Source organism: Rattus norvegicus, chromosome 9 (assembly GCF_021556685.1).
Source record: "Rattus norvegicus strain SHRSP/BbbUtx chromosome 9, alternate assembly SHRSP_T2T, whole genome shotgun sequence".
Lineage (NCBI taxonomy): Eukaryota > Metazoa > Chordata > Mammalia > Rodentia > Muridae > Rattus > Rattus norvegicus.
Window position 1 is genome coordinate 105,514,063 of NC_141542.1, and position 25,880 is coordinate 105,539,942.

The 25,880-nt window shown below is 48.8% G+C and overlaps 1 protein-coding gene across 30 annotated transcripts in view; it reads left to right on the top strand.

The window, feature by feature from the left end:
• Agap1 (ArfGAP with GTPase domain, ankyrin repeat and PH domain 1) overlaps positions 1 to 25,880 on the top strand; it is a 435,485-nt gene that overhangs the window by 347,215 nt on the left and 62,390 nt on the right. For 8 of the 30 annotated variants that reach the window (XM_087566485.1, XM_087566489.1, XM_087566486.1 and 5 more), the window contains one exon: positions 15,830 to 15,907. The exons of 10 other annotated variants lie outside the window; for them this stretch is intronic. In XM_087566485.1, the coding sequence (XP_087422611.1) occupies positions 15,830 to 15,907 (78 nt within the window). Of the gene's footprint in view, positions 1 to 10,345; positions 10,481 to 15,829; positions 15,908 to 25,880 lie in introns of all 30 variants that reach the window. 12 more of the 30 variants (XM_087566482.1, XM_087566483.1, XM_087566487.1 and 9 more) reach the window with 2 other exon arrangements.

Here is a 25,880-nt window from a genome sequence, read left to right on the forward strand (position 1 = left end):
TACGCACCGAAGTGTCTGCAGCAAGCTTGAAGATGCGCAGAGATTAACTGGGGGCTCCCCAGCCGTTTGTCACACAAATAGCAGTGCCAGGAAACTGAAAGATGATAAATCATTTTTCTCAGAATTGAAACCTTTTATCAGTTGTGTCGTTTTCATTATTCAATAAATGATTAGTAGGAGCTTTGCCACTTAGTCATCCATGCTTAACAGCCGCACACTGCTGCTGCCAGTAGGGCAGAGTGTCACAACTACACATGCGCAGGAAGCCCACCTCGCCCTCCTCTCTCACGCAGCCAAGCTGACCTCACCACTGCCTGTCACTCACGCAGCAGACTAGAGTTGGGAATTACCAGGCATGTTTTGAGTCCTTAAAGTTGGGCTTTGACATAGAACGTTCCTGCTGTAGTTGGTGTGTGTGGTGTTTGGAGCCAGGGTCTCACTGTGTAATCCAGATTGGCCTCGAAGTCGCTCTCCTCCTTCCCCGGTCTCCTGAGTGATGGGATTGATTGCACAGGAGCACCTACACCCCTAGCTTACCCAGCTCTACCTCTGGGCAAACGGTTAGGAAGCCTTCATTTACCTCCTCTTCCACCTTCTGTTCTAATATCTTTACCCTTCGATGTAAACGTCAGCCATCTCGATTGGAGAGCTGTCCTCTTGTGCCTGTGGCATTGGTATGAGCATGAGCTGATGGTGCCCAGCCCCTGCTGGTCCTCACAGAGCCTAGCATCTGGGGAATGGAGGATGCTGGCTGGCTCCCAGCCTACATGATAGACCTCCAGTGATGTCCTGGCTAGTTTTGTTTTGTTGTTTTGTTTCTCATCTTGACATAAGCAAAAGTTATCTAGGATGAGAAACCCCTGCTGAGAAAACGCGGTCTTTGGATGGCCTGTAGGCCAGTCTGTTGGTTATTTTCTTGATTAATGGCTGATGTCAGAAGGTCCAGCCCACTGGGCCAATGCCATCCCTAAGCCCCTGGACCTAGATGACATGAGAAAGCAGGCTGAGCAGGCTACAGGAAGCAAGCCAGGAAGCAGTGTTCCTCCGTGGTCCCTGCATCAGCTGTGCCTCCAGGCCCCTGCCTTGAGCTCCCACCCTGACTTTCCTCAGATGGGCTGTGCTGTGGAATGAAAGGCGATAAGCCCTCTCCTCCCCAAGGTGCTTTTAGTCGTGATGTTTCATCCCCGCAACAGAAAGCAGACTGAGGCAGATGTCCTTCATGTGCCTTCTAGTAAGCCTGTGTTCATATCCCAGTTAACCAGGAAACAGTCATGTCAGACTGCTGCTGAAATGTGGCTGTCACTGGGCATCGGCATTGTTCTTTAAAGTGGGAACTACTAAGAGAGACTGAGTGCAGCATTTGCCTCTTCACCCAAGCAAATGTAATTGTGAGAAAAAATGTTACCGCTCATTGAAGACGGGGGTGAGGAATAGCTAAGGTTGCAGGTCTTTTTGGAACGAGTGTGCATTTGTATGCAGTAGTGTGTATGTATCCTGTATCTGTGATCTTCCTTCCATTTTGAAGATAGTGACATACATAGAGCATTTGTCATGAACTTGTAAATTTCATGTTATGTCCTTTCTCTAGCAGTGTGATTAAAGGCCTGTTTTATCCAGCCCAATGTACATGACTTTGTGTGCAGCAGATCCATAGTCTATATGCTACCCGCCTGGTAGTATCTTGGGCCATCACAGTTACAAATACATTGCCGTGTGCACATCACCTTAATTTTATGTGTTAGCTGCAGATACAAGAGGGATGATTACTGCAGTTTAATTACAGAGTTTATCATTAGTTATTGTTAGCATTGATATAATTATTTTTATATAATTATAATTATATTTATATAATTATTTTTATTTTTAATTTATATATTTGTTTCTAGTTATACATACATACATATGTAATTATATATACATATAATAATTTAATTATTAGTTAATAGTTAATTCTTATTATCTGTGCTTATGTATAGGAAAAAAAGCAAGAGATGCACAGTTGATGGTTGTCGCCATTTTAGGTGCGTATGGCAGGTTCTAGAATGCAGCCCCCAAAGGAAGGGAGGCCCACTCCTTACTATAATGTATAGATTTTGAAAGAGCATGGCATAATTTTTAAATTCCCACGAATTGTGTTTCTAACACTCTCAAAGACATTCCTGCGCTGCCCTAAGTAAGGTTCACCTTGGATGTCTCCTCAGATCGGTTGGCATCCTGTGAGGTCTCGTCAGTGTCTCTGGCTATTGTTTTCTGCAGATCAAGTATAAGATACCTGGCTTTACCTGGCCAACCTCTCTTAAGGCATCTGTGTAAGAAAAGATGGTTTCGTAGCTTCCAGGCTGCCCAACCCCCACCCCAGGACATTAATTTCCCAGATGCAGTAACAACCTGTATTCTTGGTGACTACTAAACTCCAAACCATCTCAAATGGACAGCTCCATGGTGCCCTTTAGTCACGCTACCTCAGCCCGTCCTGGAGGAGGAATGGCACCTGCACAGAGAGTACCCAGGTTGAGTCTCAGGCACTGACAATGTTAACAGGTGGGAGGACTGGCCCCTGGAAGGCCAAATAAGGATGTTTAGTGTGATCGATGGCTGCCACCATCTATCACCTTCATTTCTTGAAGAGAGACTGCCAACTCAGACAGGAGAGAGAGAACACCACCTCTAACCAATAAAGCTAATAACGTGCACTGCCTCAAGTCACAGGCCGCCTCTTGCCGTGGGCGAGAGAGGCTTCATTTGGGACAGGTGCCTGGGAAGGTCTGTCCTGTTGGCAGTGTGGGAGAGACCTGGGAGGAAGGACTAGAGACTCTTCAGGGCTCTGTAGACATCTCCTGGGCCCCCATAAGTAGTGAGGATGAGGAGCTGAGCCCACAGGCTCTGGAATCTGGCTGAGCCCTGAGCCACCTTCCCCGTGGGAGAGCAGTTCTCTTGTGGGAAGGCTGTGGGAACTGAACTGAGAGGTAGCTGTGTGTCCAGCTTATCACAGACCAGTGGTGGCGGTGACAGTGATGGTGGCGATTCTTAGGAGGGTGATGCTGATGATGGTGATGCTGATGTTAGGAAAATGGTGATGGCGGTGGGAGGGAAGGATGGTGGTGACGGAAGGATGCTGGTAGTGATGACAATGATAAGTGCTGATATGATGGAGAAAGTGGGTGATGGCAGAGTGACTGTAGCCACTGGTGACTTTGGCCGTGATGGTGGAGGCGGTGATGATGGTGGTGGCAGGGGTACTGGTGGTGGCACAGCCGTCATGGTCTGCTGGTTGTTATGACATTGGTGGGTGGTGATGAGCCATTGGGGAGCCTGAGGTTTGTAAAGCAAGGCAGTGTTTTGACTTCTCTCGTACTTGTCAGTAATGACTTGATCATTTTGGGGCGCCCAAATGTGAATCTTCTACACCAGGCACGGAGCTTTAGACCATGAATTAGCAGAAGGCTAACAGCCAGTTGATCCCTCTCCTAATTGCTGTCAGAAGTAAGACCTTAAGGCCAGTCGTCAGGATCATCCTGCTCACTGCATCCTTCCAAAGTTTGTTTACAGCTGTAGATTTACAGCGTCTGTCAGGATACACACCCCTCTGGGCTAGTCTTTGTCTCTGGATCATTGGACAGCCACATGTTACATTCTTATCTTTATCTCTCCAATTATAAAATAATACAGACTTGTGACAGCTCCTATAGTAAGGCAGATAGTGTAAGGGAAAAGTTGTTTGGAAGCTAAGGGAGGAAGCATATTCCTGTAGGAATCCCAGAGCTTGGGAGGGTGGATAACAAGTCTGCAGGCCGATGGGAGTGTGACTTGTGGGTAAGAGCAGTGTCATGCAAGCAGGAGGACCTGAGTTCATATCCTCTGCACCTACATAAAAGCCAGGTGCGACCACGTCCCGGTAGCCCCAGTGTTGGAGGACTAAGACAGCTGCATCCCCGGAACTCACTGGTCAGTGAGCCTAGACACAATCGCAAGCTTCAAGTTCAGTGTGAGAGCTTGTCTCAGAAAAGGAAAGCAGGAAGCAATAGAGGAGGGAGAGCACCGGCCTCCTCCTCCTCCAGCATGCACACACTCTCAATAGATGATTTTTTACGGACTTCTAGGCCAGCCTCTTCCACATAGTAAGATCAAAGCCAATCCAGGCTACAGAAGACCCTATCTGAGAAAGGGAGGAGGAGGAGCGGGAAGGAGGGAGGGAGAGGAAGTTGGTTTTGGAGGGATGGTGCCACGTCTTGATACTTTCCTCACTCTAAACCTCCTCCTAGACGTTCATCATGGCCCTTCTTGTAAAAGGAGGTCTGCACCAGCTCTGCCATAACCACCAGGAGCATGGCAAACAGGCCACCTGTGGTCCTGTCCCTTCCAGGGAGGCCTTCAGTGAGGGAAAGGAAGGTTGACTGGAGATGCCAGCTGCTTCGGAAGCATAGCAGGTGGAGTGGTAGCATTTGCCCTCGTAGGGATGCAGATTAACGGAGCTGTGTTTGCAGGGGGACCTCTAAAGAGGCATCCAGGTGAGACATGGGTGGCAAGAAGCACCCAGGCTTGTATAGAATGGTCAGAAGCCAGAAAACTGCCAGTGAGGAAGGCAGTATGTGCACATCACAGAGGACTACTGAGTTCTGTGTGTCAGACTAATTGCACCCCTTCCAAGGAGGGTGTTCCAGCCCCAGTGCCTGGGGATATAGCTTCCTTGGAAACAGGGTCACTGTCACTGTGATTATTTGTGCTAGAGAAGATTATAGACAGTGACGATGAGGACAGGGCCATGTGGACATGACCAGGAGATGGGCATGGTAACAGTCATGAGACAAAGCCGAGGAAACTGGCCGCCATCAAAAGCCAGAAGACTCTAGAAACTAACTGACCAGCCTCTAGAACCTTCCAAAGGAGAATGGTCTCCTGCCGCATTGTGCCTGGAACCTCTGCCCCAAGAGGGTGAAAGAACTTGTGTCTTGTGTTTGAACCACCCATTTTATGGTACTCTGTCCAGTGGGCAGTCTACAGCTGTCCCTCCCATGGCTACACTGTCCCATGGCGCTGTGGGAGGGGGGGAGGGGACATCCCTGCATCCTAGCTGACATGGAGGAGAGAAGAGATGAAGCGCCCACTGTGGCTTCCAGGACTTACGGTGGGGGGGAGGGGGGGGATGTGTGAAGGAGAAGGAAGCAGGAGGAGCCAAAGGGAGGCCGTTCTTTTCCATGTAAATCAGGTTGTAGAGATACGGAAGGTATGTCGTGGAATTTTACGTTTTTGTGTTATTGTCACACAGGGTAAGGGTAAAGAAGCCACAAGCAGCTGCCTTAAGGCCTGCTGGAGGCTGCACAGCGACCCCTCAGTTGAGCATGAGTCCGGCTCCCGCTTGTCAGCTCGCAACAGCCCTGCTCCGACCATCTCCCACATCACTGAGTTTATGTGTTTCCTCTGCAGGTCTCTCTTAATTTCAAGTGAGACTTGCCCTCTGAGGACATGCTATGATAGCTGTGTGGTCCTTGGGTGAGGGATCCCCTGAGAGACAACCAGGCTCAAGGAAATACAGTGGCCCTAAGAGAGAATGAGAAGATTGATCTCAGTCAGGTGCCAGTGTGGCTAACTTCCTGCAGAACAAGCAATAGCTACAGAGAGAGACAGACAGACTGACTGACTGACTGACTGACTGACTGACTGACTGACTCTTTCCAACATTGCCTCAGATGCTGCTTTTTCGACAAATGAGATATGGAAAGAGCATGTTGGCCGTGCATATGGGGGTGGGGTGCACGTGTCTGCTAATGGCAGCCAGAGTCTAACACTGGTGTCCTCCTCCACTGCTCTTCCACTTATTTGTCTGTCTGTCTGTTTTTTGAGGCAGGGTTTCACACTGAACCTAGAGCTCACTAATTCAGCTAGGTTGCCTGACCAGTGGGCTTCAAGGACCCATCAGTGTCTGTCTCCACACCCGCCGTACCCCATGCCCAGGGCCGAGGTTACAGACAAGTACAACCACATCCAGTTTTTATGTGGATACAGAGAATTCCGATTCCACTTGGCCTGTGCAAAAGGCACAGTTCTTTGAGTCTTCCCCAGCCCGTCACTCTTTTTTCAAGAGGAGCCATTGACTGTTGGTACAGGATTTCTTCTCTCCACCAGAGGCTGTTAGCCTGTAAGTGTGAGTTGCCCTGCATCTTCCTGTCCCTCCGAGGTAAATACAGGACACTTCAATGTTGAACAGGTCATATGGACGGACAGCGATGAGAGCCACCCTGAAGAAGTATTTCATAAAGCCATGGATTTTAGGGACTTAACAGAAATCCAATTCATAGCACCCTTCAGTTTCATTCCGCACAATCTCAAGTGCACTTTTAAAACTGGTGACTTCCTAAGGCCGGGGTCTGCAATGCATCAGAACTGAAGGAGCCAGGGCAGCTGGATTGTTGTGAAACACTTGCTGGCGTCACTTCTCAAATTGGGAAATTTGCTCCCGAAAGAATGGAGATAGGTGGATGGTTCCTCAGAGCGAATGTAAAAGCTAATTCAGGAATTACTCACAGTGAACTTTGAACCTGCATTTTCTCTGTTTCTTTCATGCAATGTCCTCCTTTTCTGTGATTTTCTTACTTTGTGGGTCTTTACCTTGTGTAAACTCAGGGTCACACAGCCAGGGAAGGATACTAACAGGTACCCAGCCCCTGACCGTGTGGTCTTCTTGGCATATCTCAATGAGATGGAGTCTCTCTGCACAGACAAGGAGTCCAGGCCATGGAGCCCCAAGTCACTCCACAGCCACCTGTGCCATTGCCAGGTGCAGCCACCAGTGATTCCAGAATATTTGTGATTCCTGTCCTTTCTCTCTTGTATCCTTCACTCACCCGTCTCTTCCCTGGCAGCTAGGGGTACTGGAAGAAGATACTTGTAGAGCCCACTATACAGATCCAGTGTGGTCATTCTCCCACCTGGAAACTATGGCGTGTGGACCTCACGTGTTGCTACCCCTGCTCCTTTTTCTTGGAAGCTTGCAGGCCTAAACTCTCTGTAAAAACACCCTGCAACAAAGAAAGAATACACGAGGACTGTCCAGTAACGCATGCGCATGTTCCAGTCGCAGGTGTCACCGTTGGCTCAGTGGCTCTTCAGCCTACACCACAGTAAGCTCTCGAGGCAGTGTTAACTTGCACAATCCAGTGAGTGGAAGAAATGTGACGTAGTGTCTGTGACACCATAGATACTGCTAGCCCTGAATCCCCAGCTTTAACCCCCAACGCTTTGTTCTATGGATGCAATGTAAGTGAGAGGAAGAAATGTCCTCAGAAGAAAGGTTTTAGTAATAAACTTTAACAGTATGATTATAGTAGAACTATTTTATTTTTAAAAATGATTAAGACAGGGGTTGGGGATTTAGCTCAGTGGTAGAGCGCTTACCTAGGAAGCGCAAGGCCCTGGGTTCGGTCCCCAGCTCCGAAAAAAAAGAACCAAAAAAAAAAAAAATGATTAAGACAAAAGGTGAAATAGAGACAGTCCCCTGTGCTTGTGTACACATGCACACGCACACACGCTTTCCTCTGTAAGCCTGTCATTAGTGTGACATTGGTTATGGCAGATGAACCTGTCCTGATACCTTGTGATTTAAGTCCATACTTTACCACGGTTTCTTTAGTTTTTACCTAAGGACTTTTTCTGTTCCAGGATCCATGTTTCCTTTAGTTGTCAGTCTTCTCCATTGCCTGGGACTCCTCTCGCCTGGGGCAGATTTTCAGACTTTCTTGTTGATGAGCTTCACCTATTGGGAGGACATCACAGGGTACTCCAATGGAGACCGCTACTGGCATGTATTGGATGTTTTTCTAAGTGTGGCGAGAAAGAGACTCTAGATGTACCATGTCCGTGCACCCTGGATACTCACTACATGATTCCTGTCTGCTGATGACAACACTGTCCTTGTTCATGCAACGTGTAGTGGTCATACTAGGTCCCCAGTCCGTGAACTGTTCTGTCCTTTCCCCATCATGGACTCTTTCAAGAGAAGTCACTGTTCCCATTCTCCACTGAGGGCAGAGAATCTACAGACATTACTTGTAATCCTGGAAAATCACCAACTCCTCCTCACTGCTTACTATTAACATATAAAGTCATTTCTCCTCTGTCTGGAAGCCATGACTTTTTGATATTCCCAGCTGTGGAAGTCAGCCGCCCTTACAGTGGTCTGGTGACCTTCGGAATGCCTCAGTGTGCGTGTGTTGGGGGTGGGGGTCCTGTCTTATCCTTTTTCATCAAATTCTGCTACCCTAACACATTCCAGCCTCACCTTGTGGGCTTCCTGCATTTGCGAGCACCAGGCCTTTCTCTTTGAAATAAAATATGGCATGCACATAGCATAAAACAGGAACCATTATTATAACATGACCCACCCACCTGCCTCTCCCCACACCTCTACACCCCCACACCCCGCCACCTTGCTGACTGTGATAGAGGGATGTATATATACCTAAATCAACACGTCACTCCCAACATGTTAGATCCCTCCAAAGGGAAAGTGGGAAGACTGAGTGGGGGCAGGAAGTTAGCTCACTTCTGCAGTAATCCTAGAGCAGGTGTAGCGGTTTCACCGGCACTCGGTTAAACCTGGACAGAGTCGGTGTGTTTAGTTTCTAATGAAAGAAGGCAGACTCTGTCATTCTGACGGCTCAGCACTGCAGCACTTCTCCCAGGCCTTCCTTCCATGGTAATGACCTTGGTTAATCATTCACAATGACGAAAGAAACCCTGATGTTACGGCCAACGCAGCTTTATGGGAAGAGATTGTTGGTGTGTAAAGGAATGAGTGTTTGAATGAGCAAGGAGAGTGAGTTTAGACTTCTCCTCCTCTCTGGTCTTTACACACTGACTACCAACAATCTTCTGGATTCTGGATTCCGGACTCTGTGATTTCTGAAGCTGCCCATCGGCCGCACCCTTGGAGGTGTCTGCAGCTGGCCTCAGATGGGAGCAGCACGCTCGTCTCTGCTTGATCCGACAGTTCTCCTCAGGTTCAGATGCCACATGTGAGGGAGCCGCTGCGTGGAGTGTTCCCCCCGCCCTCCGGAACGCGGCTGCAGAAACAGCAGATCAAATGCAGAGGCCCCCGTTTGCTGCCAATGAGGCTGGTGGTCCAGTGATCACAGCCCCTCAATTACAGCCCTGTGCAAGAGCACGAGCAGTGGTCATTAAATAATTATGCCTTTGATTAGTTGCTTAACTAGTCAATGCTTTGAAATACGATAACTCAATTTGGAGTTTTATTAAAAAACAATTTTTCCCTGGAATCATCTAAAAAGATTTTGTGTTTAAGAAAAGAAAAAAGAATCTGCAATATATTTTTGTTGGAGGAAATTGAGAAAGAAAAGAAGAAGAAAGGAGCGGAAAGGGTGGGGGCCAAGATGAGAAGAAAGGGAAGGGGCGAGAGGCGAAGATGAGATGGCTGTTTCCCATTATCACTCACTCCTGACTCGGGAACACCGAGGGCCCCAGACCTGTACCCCGCCCCATCTTGTCTGACTCCATAGAATGTCAAGATAGAACTAGGTGAAATTAATTTAATCAGGGCCTCTGCCATTCTCTGGCCCCACAACTACTTGTCTGTTGGCCCATGTAGGACTTCTTCCCACACACCATTCAGTTTGGGAAACTGGTAAACCCTCATTTGTTGACTAAGTGAGAATTCGGTTTGCTCTTTGTGCGTGCGTGCGTGCGTGTGTGCACGTGTGTGTGTGTGAGGTGTATGTGGTGTGTGTGTGAGGTGTGTGGTGTGTATGGGTGTGTGTGTGTGTGTGTGAGGTGTGTGTGGTGTGTGTATGTGTGTGTGGTGTGTATGGGTGTGTGGTGTGTATGGGTTTGTGGTATGTATGGGTGGGTGTGTGTGTGCGTATGGGTGTGTGTGTGTGTAAGGTGTGCGTGTGTATAGTGTGTGTGTGTGGGGTGTGTGTGTGTAGTGTGGTGTGTGTGTAGTGTGTGTGTAGTGTGTGTGTAGTGTGTGTGTGTAGTGTGTGTGTGTGTGTGTGTGTGTGTGTGAACATGCATGTATGTTACTGGTTGAAGCCAGGCATCAACCCTGCAGTACACCGTGGCACAGCTGGGACAGTACTCTCCACAGTTCCAGGGTCCTTCCTGTCTTCCGCTCTTCCCTTATGCTCAAGTGAACATGGAAGCCAAGAGGCCATGGGCTTCTGGTCTGAGCTTCCTCAAAAACATTGCCCCAGAAAAATAAGGAGAAATGCCCCTTCAGTCTCCTCCTGTGAGTTACTAATCTGTCTGCAAATAGGCCAGACAACAAAGTCCACATCATAAACACACATCGTGGAGACAGTGCTTGTTTATGCTGGTATCTTACAATCCCCAGGTTCACATTCACACTCTGGCCTCAGACTGAGAGACCCAGTTGCCTGGCGCCCTGGAGATCTCCATCCACAGTTCCATACATCTTTAGGCCAGAAAAGAGCCCCACGGCCCCATCTTGGGAGCTTCTGGGTTTCTGGTGAGTCTGAAGTTTTGCATTGATTTTATTCTTTCTGTCTGCCAGGGTTACTGACATTTCCCAAAGTGCCTGCATCAGTCCACTACATAAAAGCCCTCATCGGTTTTCAAACCCAACGTGTTCTAGTCAAAATAGTGTCTGTGGTAAAGAAAGGCATTCCAAGTTATTAGAAATTAAGTTGAAACCATTCAATTAAGGATCGATAGATTGTTCCAGTATTTTCCTTTTAGGAGATACTTTACTGCCTGTGGTTTAGAGTTGGGAAGATGACTGGTCTCACTGGGTGCTACCAGCAGCACAGGTATTTTGACTTCTAGACTTGGCTGTGCTGTGTCCATCTGCTTGGTCTCAGATTTTGTTTAATCCTTTCAAAGTCCCCTTTGAGAAATGTTTCAACAGGACTCCTTCTCTGGGAAGCAGCCACTGTGGGAAGCCCCTGCACAAGACAAGTAGTGAGTTCACATAAACCAGAAACTTCTGGGTTGCATCCTATCATCAAGTCCCTGCCTTTTTTAAGAAAAGAAGTAAACATTTACACAGTCTGGTCAAGCAAATGAACAATCAGAGAGCTAGACAAAAGAAATTCCCCACCCCAGTCTCTCAGGACATAATTGCTGCAGACAAAAGATCCTGGGGCAGCCCACATTAGAAGCAACGCAAAACCACAGTACCATTCGTTCACTGCCCAGCAGAGGCTCCTGGGAGGTGGCCTTGGTGACACAGTCAGCCCTCAGCTCTGAGGAGCAAAGGTGATGTTTTCTGCACTGATAGGGTTTATACTGGTAACATCTTTAGGTTTATACAGTCTAATGTGGACAAGGAATTGCCCTGTCTGACAAGGCGATGGCTTGGGTTCTCTTTAAGGCATCAGCTTATCCTCCCTTGTATGAGCAAGAGGGGTTATTCATTTCCTTCTTGGGATGAGACATTGTTAGAAGTGAGTGGCCTCGCTCGGGATAGGTAAAAAGACCCTGCTTGCTCTCCTAATTGATTCCGTGGGGTTGCAGCAGCCTCCTCATTCCATCAGCCATTCTGTGTGTGTGCCCAGGATGTGCTTCATGTATCCAGCCTAGCCAGCTTACAGGCCTGGGCATAACCACCTCGTGGGTGCAGCATTTTTAAATTGGCTCTCCAGGAACTACTTATCTAATCAACCAAGGCCGCTATCGGAAGAGCAGCGGTGACGTCGTAAGTCTGTTTCCCTGGTGTCGTGGTGGAGGGGGAGTTTAGGATGCAACCCTGCTGTCTTGTACATGGCAACAGACTAGGGAATATTCTATCCCTTTTAATAAAAGCTGGCTGGAAGTCTCAGCACTAAGATTCTGCTTTCCGGTTTTTCATGCTATGGTAAAACAAAGCTATTGTTTTATTTAGGGACACAGAATAACAGAAACGGTCCTTTCAAATGAAGCTCTGAGTCCCCGAAGGTTGCTCCAGTCCGTATGAAAATCTAGCTCCCAGGAATGGGGAGGTGTGTAGTGGTCAAGGGCTGTGTGCGCTAAGTGATTCCAGTCACTCCAGTTTCATAGAGAGCCGTAATTTACATGTTTTCTCTTCTTCGTCTTTGAAAGACCGAGGCTGTCTGTTAGTGATTACCAAAAGTTGAACGCCGTGTGTCTTTGACTCGGGGGGACCCCGAGTTGTTCTTTCATAGCCATCAGGTACTGTATGAAGGCACTGGGATAGGGGCTGTACCTGTCGTTCCCACTCAGAGCGTGACTTGGGCAGAGGGTGTGATTCCACCACAGACCTGAAGGTGCAGGGTGCCACCCTGGGGCTACAGACTAGAGAAACGATTAAACCTCGGAGAGTGGAAATCAGCACACTCCTCTTTCCTGTTATTTTGATATCACAGGTTCCAACTGGGACATCCTCTGGTCCCCCAGAATTGTCCTGTCAGTCTAGCTCAGTGCTCATAACTAATGCTTATTTCAAAGAAAGTCGCCGATACCAGTGTTGGATCAGATAGTCACCAACCTTGCTCTGTGCTTTTAGCTTGCGTGTGTCGAATTTTCAGTCCTTTTAATCCTTACAAAATAACTTTGCAACCATCGTCATGTATAATCCTAACTGTCAACTGGGTATGACCTGGAAGCATCCTGGAGACAGGCCGCCGTAGTTGAATTGTGGTTAACCAAGGAGGGAAGCCATACCCTAATTGTGGGTAACACCGAACTGTAGGCTAGGGTCTTAGACTAAATAAAGAGAAAGGGAGACTGAGCACCAGCACCCGTGTCTGCTTCCTGACTCTGCATATGGCGTGACCAGCTGGCCTTCCCCACGATGACAAACCTTACCCTCCAACGGTAAGCCGAAACACAGCCTTCATTCTTTTACACTGCACTTATAGCAACAAGAAAGGTATTAGTTACTCAGTCCAGTGATGATACTTTTAAACCTCTGCCCTAAGGACTCAGCCCTCAGCCTCGCTCCCTCAGCCTCCTGCTCTGGCGGTTCCAAAGCAAGCCTGTGTGCGACGAAGTTCACTGTGCCTGTTTAGTTGTCATTACGAGGGTGGCATTTCCCCTTGCACTCATAGCTGTGTGTTACAAAGCCTAGCGATGTTTCTGTCCTCCTATGTGAACTTGCATCTGTGAAATGGGAGGGGAGATAGCACACCCAGGGTCTGTGCTTGGGTCCAGCCTTGTATGTCCTGGAGTACCCTGTCCTGGAATTGTCTGCCGTTGGAGACCTTGGTGCAGCCCCTGTCATTTAGCTAGCTGCTGAAATCCAGATGAAAACCTCGGCTTACCCCGGGTGCAGAGCTGCAGTGTGGATAGAACGAGCACACGGGCAGCCACATGCTTTCAGCACGCTGCCCTTCGTCCAGCTCCACATGGAATTCTGAGCGGGAACATTCATAGCAAAATCTCAATGTTAGCCGGCGTTTTAAAAACAAAACACACAAAACAGTGTTCAGTACGTCTTTGAAAAACCTGAAATTTAACATAGCGATGATCCAAGTGAGGTACAGTGTTGCATATCTGTGTCCTGAGACTGAGGCAAGAGGAGTTTGAGACTGCCTGGGTATGGTAAGATCCTCTCAGGAGAAATAGTTTGCACAGAAAACCACTTGAGCTTGATGACCTTAGACATCATGCTTCTTGCCAAGAGTGAGACCAGGGAATGCTATGGGGTATGTGATGGTCGGCCCAATGCATGGAGCTGGAGTCTAGGGCCTCCATTTGGTACCATGTGACTGTTTTCCCTGAGAAGGCGTTATCGATGATCATGACTGTAGTTCTTGCTGAAAATCTCCTAAACAAGGCGACTTAAGCAATCAGTGCCCCAGAGACAAATGCTCATATCAGGACCTTGGTATCAGCCAGAGAACAGCCATTCGTTTACAAGGAAGAAAAAGCCGTGACACTTTATTCGTTAAAATTGATTATTTCATCAATAGGGTTAATAGAAATCCAGGCTGTAAGTTCACTTCCTGGTTATACATCCCAACCGTAACGAGAGAACAGAGCTTGAAAAATGCAGAGTGCACAGCAACCTGGAGGAGGTTTCCCGAAGCTTCTCACTTCTGCCGGGGCAGCCCTGAGTCTACCTATTTATATGTAAATGTTCCAAAAGGAGGTCCGATAGTAACCACTTCTTCCAGGAACTTATGAAATATGCGCTAGGAGCATCCACTAGTGAAAAGGGAACACGGTGTAACCTGTGGAAGGACAGGTGGGTCTGTGTGCAGCAAGCCTTTGATTTCATGAAAACTGTGATTGACATCGGAGCTGGCCGGTATCTGAACAGCCCTTCCCAGGTGTGCTTCCTGGGAAAAGTCCCTCCACTCTTCTCCCCTCCCCACCCCAGCCCCCATGAAAAGGTCAGTCTCCACCCATACACAATAGGAAGAAGACTCCAGGCAGCAGCCTTACGTATTTACTCATTAGGGAATTAGATTTCTTATCAAATTATCTGTTGCTGTCCACACTATATCGTGAGCCTTTGGTGTTTAATTATAGTGACTTTAATCATTTTAAGTCAACGGACAGTGAACTCACAGTTGTTTGCTCTCGTGATTAAACTTTGCCCTAAATATATAAGGCTGTGTTTCAGAACGGAGACTGCTTGCTTGACAGCTCGTGTTTCTCCCATCTATTTTGCTGATCTTTCTAAAGAAGCACAAAGAGAGCGTACAGCAACTAGACTCACCTAGACATGTCCCTACGTCACTTTCTACCCATCAGAGACCCATGTTCACACAGCCTAACCAGGACCTGACACCACACTGCCTGCTGCTGAATGACTTGAACACTTCAGCAGACAAGCATGGCTAACCTATCCTGAGTCAGGGTCAATCAGGCATCCTGCCCGTGCTGCATCGCCTGATGTAAATGTCCAGTGGGTTCTCTTCCTGACTATGGGGTTGAGAAACAGATGACCCATGGTACCCTTCCTTGGGAACATGGCAACTTTCACCCCTGCTGTATATTTTGGTGTCTGCCTACAGTGGCAGGCTCAGCCTAAGATATATGGCTCTGCCTTTGGCTCCCAGGAGCCACTTTGTCAACTCCTGTTGGGTTCTGTGACCTGTATCCTCAAGGGCTGAGGGAATCCTTAAGCCATATTTTTCCAAGCCTCAGGTGTCTGTCGTGTGTGTGTGTGTGTGTGTGTGTGTGTGTGTGTGTGTGTGTGTGTGTGTAACATGCCTGTGTCCCTGGAGTGTCTTGTCGCATATCTGGTGGGCAGTGTCCACAGCTGCACTGCACTGTGTCACACTGTGTGCAATTGGCTGAGTATTCACTGTAACCCTAGCATCCCACTAGAAGTGTCTTGGTGTCTGTCCTTTCTGAAGAGTCTGAGGAGCCTTCTGCTATGGGGGAGCCACCTGGTCTCCAAGATGTCCCCAGGGCTTTGCTGCTCTCTCCTAGTGTTCTTCTCAGGATGGGGTGAAGGAGTTAACAAAAAACGCTCTCATTTTAAAGACCTGCCTCTGAAACATGCACACCTAACCTGCTTCCCACCAGGATCGCTTGGACACATTCTTGTACTTGGCAGATAAAGAACTCGTAGCTTCTGAAGGATGGCCCACGAGAGCCCAAAGGCCAGCATTTGCCCTTCAGCGAGTAGCCTCGACTTACCAAGGGGGCATAGGCACATTTGCCTGGGAATCTGTGAGCACTCACTCCACTACCAGAGCTGGCACACCCACCTTCTCACGCCCCTCTGTGCTGTCCTGGGGGAGTGGAGAACCAGAGAAGGAGCCCTTGGGTGCTTACCCCCCTGCTGTGCGCTCAGAGGTGACTTCACGCGCTGCTTTGACATTTCTTTTCTCCCTTTTTCATTTGTTTTCTTTTCCTTTTTGTTGTCTCTTTCCCCCCTGCCCTCTCTGCTCTCGGGATGCAGCCAAACGCAAAGCATGGAAACTAAACCGTGTTGGTAGCCTGCGAAACATATACAGCAGCAGCAGCACCAACACCGAAGGTAACTGCACCCCGCCCCGCCCGCCTGCCCCGGCTCCTGCCTCCCCGCCTTCCCGCCTTCCCGCCTTCCTCCCTGCCTTCCTGCCTTCCTGCCTTCCTCCCCATGCAGACATGGAAATGCGCCCGCCCTGCAGCCGCATGCCCCCTGTTGTGTTTGCAGTCCGCCCTGTGGTCTTTTCATCCTTTTGTTTGTGTGTTCTGTTTTACCATTCATGTTCCTTTCAGCTTACTTAAATTCTGACCTTTCCCTTCAGTCATAGGGTAGTGATGCTTAAATTACTTTGGAAACCTATTTTCTCCTCTCTTTTCCCCCCTTTCCTTTATACATGTGGGCACTCAATGTAATATTTCCCAAGTTATTATAGTTTTTTAAAGTGTTAGTATCAGGTGTAATGATCTGTAGCCAAATACAATAGTGTGCCGTGACATTTAAGTAACAGTCTTAATTTGTTTTGTGGAAGCATTCTCCATAATGCTCTCTGCAGCTCTAATCCAGAGGCAGCAGGCCCGGGCCATTTGCATGGGCTGCTATTGCTTGTAAATTCCGTATATTGTTTTGTTTCTAAAGGTCGTCTGGTGCCAAAGTTCACAAATTGACTCGGGTTGCTTTCTCACTGAAGACAGCCGTCATCGCTTTTGTGTAATAGCAGGCTGAATCCCCCTCCCCCGCGCCCTTCGCCTTCATTTGAACAACACAATTATAAATTGCCTTTTTTTTTTTTATGATTACAAATGTCAAGGGTCAGAATTATTTTGATGCCAGGCAAGGGAAAACCCAGCACCATCCACCCAGGTGCAAGGAAGGGAGGCTGTCGGGTAATACAGGATGCAAAGCAGGTCACAATCCAGCAAGCTCCGTGTAATGGGGGGGAGGGGTTCCTTTTTCACTTAAGTGCAAGCCAAATGGGTCAAGTAATGGCGAGCTCTCGCCCTAACACTAATTGACTTATTTGGGGATGATTATAACTGTAATATTTTTCTTAATGTCACTGTTTTCTGGGCTGTTGATTTTAGCGATTGCCAAGCAGTGGCATTAAATCTCCTGTAAATTTTAAATTGCACACCGTTTTCTGTAAACAAAGTCCCTTCCTCGCATACCGGTCATTAACCTTTCCTGATTTATGTCCCCATCCTCTCTCCGGTCCCTTCACAGTTACTCCTGCCCCACCACCCCAAAAGCTCTGCTCTCCAGCAGAAGTGAACGCACCAAGTAAGAGCCACACTGGCAGGGCAGCTTGTTAAAAAGCCATTGTATACTCACGGCTGTGTCTGCACCCCTCCTCCAGGGCAGGTTCTCTGCCCCATGTCACTGCATCCTGGCCTGGCCACATGTCCCTTCAAAACATTCAGAAAGCAAAACTGAGGCAAGAGAACTAAGAATCCATCTCATCAGTTACAGTGTTCCACCGAGCTTCAAGGATGCCAGTGTGCTCCCTGACAGGGATGTTTGGTTTGGGGTTTGTATTTCTCTTTCCCGCGTTCCTATCATTCACGTATTTCTTTTATATGGAATAGGGGATAGGTTTATTGCTTGACCTCTTGCCTTAAAAACTGAAGTTGTAAGCTTGGTCTTAAAGTTACTGATACAAGATTGGGAGCATCGAGAAGGCAAACAGTTGTCTCATTAGCCTCGAGCTTCCTGCCCATCACCTGCTGGAGGGCCTCCCAGAAGACACTGCTGGGCTGGCTTGACAGTCTGTGTATGTAAGGAGTCAGCCGAAGGCTCGCTCCTCTGCTATCACTGCTGGATAACAGGGGACTTGGCGTCCAAGGCAACCAGAGCTTCAGGCAGGAGGCCACTTAGGGTACCAATTGAGGGCAGGAGACGACCAGATGAGATCCACTCCTCTCTGAATACTCGCTAGCTTAACACCCTTGGGGTCCCTCCATTTGAGTGAGGACTGCAGGCATCCATGGGGATTGGGGCCAAGCAGCTGTGGGGATTGAGATACAGGCAGCCATGAGGGTTGGGATGCAGGAACCACTCTTCTGTTCTCCCATATTTCTAGCCACAGTGTGCTCAGTGTGTGGTTGCATCTATGAATTTTCATTTGAGCAGTGCATCCACTCTTCCTGTGTGCGTGCGTGCGTGCGTGCGTGCTGCCTCCTGCCATATGACATACAATAATTAGCTGCAGAATTCATGTAATTCCATAAATTATCAAAATATTTTTCTGATTCCAGGCAATTAATGTGCCCCACATGACCACTGTCTGTAAACTAACCCTTCATGAAGATGTATGTGCAAAACACTCTGACTTTCGTCAGATAATTTGAAAAGCTCCTCTTGAAATGTAATGTTTCTTAAGATTTCCACTTGGTAGATTTATTCGGGGGGTTCCCAGAAAACACCAAAATGAAATTGTTCCAGAGTTCAGTTCCCTAGACACAAAAATTGGCTTTATTATTTGGGAGGGAGGCCAATTAATAAACCCAGTTTTGGGTAGGAGACTGAAGAAGTTGTAGAACTGTTCTGGGGATGTAGGTTGTGAAGACAGACAGGGTTGTGCCTGAAGCCCAGGATCTCACCAAAGGACTGTTTGGGGGTTTTTGTTTGTTTATTTTGTTCAATTTCTTTCCTCTCTGGCCCCTGGACCACATTGTCTCATTTGCGCCTCACAGTACCCCTGCCAAGTAAGTATTATGTTACTCATGGGGAATCAAGGTTGCCGTAAGTTCCCCAGACCCTCTGCAGAGCTGTTTACACCAGGACACCACACACACACACACACACACACACACACACACACACACACACTCACTCTCTCTCTCTCCCTCCCTCCCTCCCTCCCCCCTCCCTCTCAGATCCATATGGTAGACAAGTCCAGAATGTATAAAAATGGGAATTCTTAGGATAGATGTGGGTTATCCTTTGCCCATCCTTGAAAGCGAGGCGCTGGCCTTTGGTAACCCCTGTAGTGTCCAGGTTTAAAGCTCTCTGGCTTGTGGTTGGTGACAGTGAATGCAATTCCTTCAGCAGGAGTTGCAGCTTTAACGTGTCTTGGAAGCCTGTGTAGCAAGCCCCAGGGCCTGTTAGTGTTGTGAGGTAATAACCGTCTTTCTTAGCAGCCCAAGCAAAATGAGGTCTAGGTGTTAGGTGAGTGGGCTCAGCTTGAGTGTTTGACTCTGTAGCAGATGTTTCTTAGAGAGCACCTAGGAACCAAGGAACATTATGTAAGAAAAAACAGGGGGCCCTGAATGGCAGAAATCCTCCAGGTCAGTATGACATAGCAGACAGGGCTGCCATCCCCTAGCAGACGAGACAAGTGGACTCATGAGCTAAGGGACCAGAGCGACAGCATTGTTAGCCTCTTATATATGGATAAAAGGGTGAAGTAAAGGGAAGAGGGGGTGGAAGCAGCAAGCATAGCTCAGTATGCAGAGCGCACCCCTCTGCCAGTCGAGAGAGAGAGGAGTGCCTGAATATCGCTGACTTCACACTACAGATGACCCTTGTACCCAAGGGTCAGCCAATGTCCAAAAAGATCCTGTGGTCCTGCTTTCCCTACAGAGGTCCATTTCTGCCTAGAGAGAGACACAGATTACCTACTCTGGGTCATCACTGTGTGTCATGGGCCTCTCGAGCAGGATCTGACTTAGTTACTAAAATTCAACCCAAAGGCTCAGTCCATGGAAAGTCACTTGTCAGTATAGAGACAAATTGGCAGAAGCTAGCATATCTAAGTGCTGACTGTGTTAATATGCTGCCTTAGTCACGGCCCTTAGTTACTGGCAAGACACCATGCCCAGAGCAGCTTATAGAAGGGGTTATTGGGGCTCACAGTTTCAGATAGTGAGTCTATGACCATTAGGGTGGGGAGCATGGTGGCAGGCAGGCAGGCGTGGTGCTGAGCACTAGCTGAGAGCTCACATCTTGGACACAACCACAAGGCAGGGAGAGAGGCTATGGGTGCTAACTGTGAATGGTGTGGGCTTTTGAAACCTCAAAGCCCACCCACAGTGGCACACTCCTACAACAAAGCCACACTTCCTCCTCATCCTTCCCAAACAGTTCTGCCAACTGGAGACCTAGTATTCAAACAGGAGCTGAAGCCAGACTGTAAAACCTCCACTCCAGAATTGGCTTCAGGGAAAGCAAGGTTGGCCATGCTGGGCACTCAGCACACCTGGGCAACAGAGAGAAGGTGGACAGCAGCCCAGAGGACCCTGAACAGCAAAGACATAGACAGCTTCCTGACAGTAAATATGCAGGGTGCTGTTTGGCCATCACCTTCATCACATCCATCGTTCCCTTTAGAAGTGGGGAAAAATTTAAGAGCAGAGCTGACCTTTGTGTTGTGGTGGGTTTGAGCTGATATCTTAAACAGGTGGTTTCCGCCATTGATAAAATACCTAAACTACATGCCAAGTGCACGTGGGCTTTTAAGGGACAAACACTGAAGCATGCACACAAGCCTGAGGCTGTGTATGACATTGCCTCACGGGGCACACAGGGCCCAGGCAGTGAGAGACCCGGAGACTGAAACTGTGCTGTTCATCTGTTCACAGTTTACATAAGGACAGCAGTCAGCAGGCTCCTTAGATCCCAGGGATCTTCCCTTGTAAAAGGAAGGTGGGGACCACGTGCTATGTCACCCCTAGCCAGCTGATGCAGATGTGGCTGATGGCCACAGAGGGTTGACACCTCAGTGCTGAGGAGTACACACTCCTCCTGCGGAAATCCAAGTTCGGTTCCCAGACCCACAAAATGTGCCTGCTAACTCTGCTTCCAGCTTCAAGCAGTCCAGAGTCTCCTCCTGACCTTGAGTGCCTGCGCTCGCACATACCCACACACAGGCATGAATCTTTACAGAGAGGTGCAGTGACCTGCTCTCAGGCACCCCAACACAGTATAAGGAAAGCCCTTCTCCACCATGTGGACACCCCACTGCAGAAACCCCTTGCTAACTAACGTTCATGAATGGAGGGGTGGCCAAGGCAGAGTTGGTGTCTGTGTTGAGCAGAGAGGTATGATGTGCCCTACCAAAGGCCCATCCTTCTGTGACAGAAACCAAGGACAGGATGCCCTTCTCCCTGAGGGCCTTGACTGTTTTATTGTCTAGCCATGCTCAGCGGTACCCATCTGGATACGTCGAGGCTCACGGCACTGGTAACTGACATCAGCCATGCCTGTGTGGATGCATCCCTCCTTCCCCTGAACCCTCCCTTCTGTGCAGCAAAGCCCACGTCAGTTCTTCACAGTGCCTGTTCATCAGTGCAGCAGGAAGCAGGCTCTTCCTTGTAGCCAGACTCCCTGGGGGACCTCAGGGTCAGATCCCAGGCTCCAGGAAGCCTGGGAGACCATCTTCCCCCTCCAGAGTGCAGACTCACGTGTGACCAGTGACAGACTGGCCCAAGTGTTCCTTGCAGGCCATACATCCTTTCAGCTTGGAAAACAAACCTACTGTGCTCCCTTGGTCAGGTCGCACCACTCTGGAGCATGGCTGTCTTTCCTGTCCCATCCGTGCAGCCAGTGTCTGCAAGTGTCCAGGTCTTCTCCACCCCTCCCCCTGCCTTTCCCTGTTCTCTGTGTTCATCTTCATCAGGTGTCTCCTGTTAAAAACAGCCGCCGCATATTTGAACTATTTTCAGCTGTCTGTAGCCCTTTAACCCTTTGTCTGCTAGAATTCCACAAAAATAATTGATGACTGATTGGCCCATTAACCTTTAAGGGGAAAAAAAGTTTGACAGCCCAGACTTGTGTAATGAGGAGGGATTCTCTGTGAAGTCGGTCTGATGGCTGAGATGCTCGCCCCTGAGGAGGCAAAATTAGCCCCCCGGGGCCTCGTCTGCATAGAAACTGGACACAATTAGTGCGATATCCGGTGTTATTAATGTCATTGGGAATAATTGGGCAGGTTGGTTTCGACAGGTTCATGGCTCTAAAATACTATTATAGTGGACCTTTCCACAGCCAACCGTTAAACACAGAAAACTGTTCAGGTCCCCCCGGAGCCCCATCACCGTTTCAGTGAGCTAGGGACCAAAATGTACATAGCCTGGAGCTTCAGGCTAGGGTGAAGTGGCCTTTGGGCTTCTTCTTGGGGGTGGAAATAACTTTGTGCTTGTGTGGATGTCTTGAACTAAGAACATGCTTCTAACATATATGCCAAATGGGTCGTCTACAACCTGAGACTCTGCATAAGCCACTATATCTGTCATTACATTAGTATGGTTTGTATCTGCAAATGACACCAGGGATAAAACACTAAAATGGGCCCCTTTTACTAAGCATCCGTTGTTTGGGGGTGAGGCAGTGGTGGTAGGGGATACCTGTCATCTCACTCCTTGGGAGACAGAGGCAAGGCAGGATCTTGAATCTGAGGCCAGTCTGGGCTACAAAGTGAGGCCCAGTTTCAAAAGGCCAATAAGTAAATAGAGGACAGTAGTGCTCAGCTCTGACTGACCCGTCCCACACTGCCAATGGTGCCTACGATCATTAAAGCTGGTTGCTAAGAAAACCTCTAGTATCATCAACTGACAGTTTATAAAGTAACACAGCCTTCTGGCCGTTGGGGAATTGACTGGCACTGTGTCACCTAGTGAAATGTCTGAGCGGTACAGGAGGAGAGTGTGTTCCACTGGGCCATCTGCTTTCTTAGTCACCGCCACTGAGCATGGGTCAGGTCTGGGGGCCTCTGGGTGCCATCGGTAAGCACTGACACTGTACACTGGCTTTATCAGTGCTTGTTCTAAGTGACAGGAACCTTTGTAAAGTGGAGAAGGCCATAAAGACAGTGAAACATCCCGTGTAACCAGCTGTGGGGTAGGAAGGTGTAGCCAGCTGTCTGCAGGAACGTCTGGGCTTGGACCCTGGAAGCTGATGGGCTTCCTAGCACTTTTTGGCTGAAGTGTGCTGGTGGCACTCAGTGACCTCCACCAGAGGACAGGGCAGGACCACACCCCTTGGGTACACAGCGTGTTTAGGCTTTGTGGGTTAACATCTGCCATGTTCTGGAATGAATCCTGTATTACATCAAGACTCAAAATTTCGGGTTTCAGAACATTTTTGCTCTTGAGTTTTCAGATTGCTTTGTGTACCCACAGAGTACATTATCGTGGGCTTTGTTGTCCCCCCCCCATTCCTCTTTTTCAAAATGGATGAGCATACTTTACGGAAGACCCCTATAAATACCTGGGCCAGGTGAGAGAGAGGTTCAGGCTTGTGAGGTGGTCGTACAGGAGGCACGGTCCACAGAAGCTTCCAGAGTCCTCCATCTCACCATGTAACTTGTCCGGCCTTCCTTTTACTCTCCCAGTTGTATGCCTTCCTCCCATCCAAGTGGGGGATTCCGCATGACTGAGCATTCGGAAGACGGTAGCAGTATCTAGTCAGTGCCAGCTATTCCAGAGAAATGAGATCGAGGGCAAAGAAGACCGAGCAGAACTATGACCTGACCGAGTACTCATTCCTAGGCTTGGAAGTGAGGTGTCAGAGCAGTGTCCATGAGGGAGAGAGCAGAGGAGAACTGAGCACACAGGTGCCACAGAGTGTGAGGTGGAGTCTCTGTGGAATGGGGTAGAACGGTGTGTGTCTGTGGGGTGTACATCCTGTGCAGTGGTCAAAACATTTATAGAGGAACTCTGGGAGCTCCGAGGAGAGTGAAGAGATCCTTACGAAATCTAAATCCCCAAGAAGGTATGGAAGGTAGCCATAAAGAAGCAGAGGGAAACCACCAGGAATGGGGGCATGTGGGTGGGGAAGGCCGGTGTACAGAAGGGCAGAGGGAAATCTGTGTCCACCGGAAGGAAAACTGACAGTGTGGTGCAGTGGGTCCTGCTGGACGTGACAAGATCCTGGCGCTCCTGTGAACTCAGCCTCTTTGGGTACCTTAGAGAGACGCATGGCTCCCAGGACCAGGCAGAGCCAGAGTGTGGCTCTGCAGCTTCACCAGAACATTACGTACGGCTACCCAAGCTGGAGGCAGGACGAGGCAGACAGCTTGGTGATATCCTTGTAGCACTTGACCCGGGTTCTTAGCCGCCACCTGGGTGTGCGTGTCCTTACAGAATGGGGTCCTTCAGAGATCCCACTCTGACTCCCCTGAAACCCAAGGCATGGAGGAAGGTAACTGAGAGCCCTGGGACCAAACCTGTACCTCAGTCAAGCCATTTAAGCCATTTGCCCTCCAGCTCACAGTGTATCTATCTTGTGATCCCGGCTAGAGGCATGGGCAGAAATCCTCTAAGGAAGAGCAGTGTACAGAGATCTAAGCTGGGAGGCCCAAGGCTGTCATTTCTCCCCTGGACCTGCAGTAAATCCCAACCAGAGGGAACTGTCTTACCATACTTGAGCTCCACAGATGCAAAGTGACGTAAGGCTATGCACAGTGCCCATGCCCTTCTGTGAATGACCCAAATGTCCCATTTTTCTACATGAATTATATAACGTGTCCCTGTCCTACCTGCCCCTCCACTAGCTTTAGGTCCTGAATCGGGGTGCTGTCTTATCCACCCCTGTGTGGTAAAAGTTAGAATGAACAGTATCATGACATAGACACTCTGGATCAGAAGAATGGGTCTGTTCAAGCCCACAGATGCCACAGCTCTGCTGGTAATCACAGGCTGCAGCTGCAGGTCAGCCTCAGAGAGACCTGTCTGAAGTTAACTGTGTAGTCTTTTTTTTTTTTTCTTTTTTAATGGAAACACAACTAGTCCCCATTTCCAGAGACCTTGGGCCCCTCCCCAGCCATCCCCCACACAACACGTGGGTGTGTCCCACTTCCACACAGACGTGGGTCTCGAAGACAGCACAGTGCCATTCCTACCAGGACTGTCTTTTGAATTCTTAACTACTCAGTCCCCAAAATCCAAGAACAGAGGAGAACACACCGGCCTATGCTAAGCAAGCTGGGTTCTCTGGGGAAGCAAGAGGGTTTGCACACAGGTGTGCTTGCCCAGCTTCCATGTGGTGGTCAGACTGCTCAGGGTTAAGGCCCGCTCGTCAGATTAAAAGTTCAGAGAGAGCCCGATTGCTTACATCATAATCTTCAGAACACGAAAGACTCCACACAAGTGTGACACACAAGTGTGCCATAGTGATTGGTGGTGGCGGGTGGTGGTGGGTGGTGGTGGAGGAGGAGAAGGAAGTGTTATTGAGGACCTCCTGAGTACCCCATTCCTAGGCACTGTCCCAGTTCCTAGGTGTGGGGCTTGATGGCCTCCATGTGAGATTAGGAGGCCAGAAGTGGGTCTTTGGGAACAAGAGAGCCACCATGCCCTTGTCTATGCGGGAGGAAGGAGGGAATAACTTAACTGATAAGCCAAGTCTGCAGGTTACTCTTTCATTATGACTACACTTGATCACATAGCCGGTGCTAGGTCAATGCTAGTAACTCGTCCTCTTCTGAGGCATATGAAGGGTCCAGCCTGGACTTCTGGCTGTATTTTCCTGAGCAGTCTCACCTCTGATTAGGTGCTGGGAAAGAAATACACATAGTCTCTTGTGGCCAGGCTGGGCAACATGTGCTCATACACAGTATTTAGCTCATGATAAATAACATTAGAAACTGCCTGTACCCAGTCCATGGGGGAAGAAGATGAGCCTCAGGAGTGGAACCTCCCTAAAGACAGAGGGTCAGGTAGTATCACAGGATCAGGACACAGCCTCCCTTCCCCTTTCATAGCAGATGTCTCTCTGTGGCCCCCGCCAGCTAGGCCCGTGTCCACTAAAGCACCTCTGAATCGCCTGGATTCATTTTGTCCATGTTTCTGCACGGCGAGAATTAACTCTCCCATTAATAGTTTCCCAGCCCTGGATGGACACCCACCTTAGCGTTTCTAGCTTACCTGGATCCAGACCCAACTCTTTCATAGTCTGGTTTCATATCTAGCAGAACTAACTCCATTTTCCTCCTGCAGACCCAAAGGCCAGCAGTAAGTTGCAAACTTACTTTCCTAAGTTGCTTGGTCTGTGCCCACACAGAGATCCTGACATTCCACACTGTCTCTCCTTTCTCCCCATTCCCCTAAGC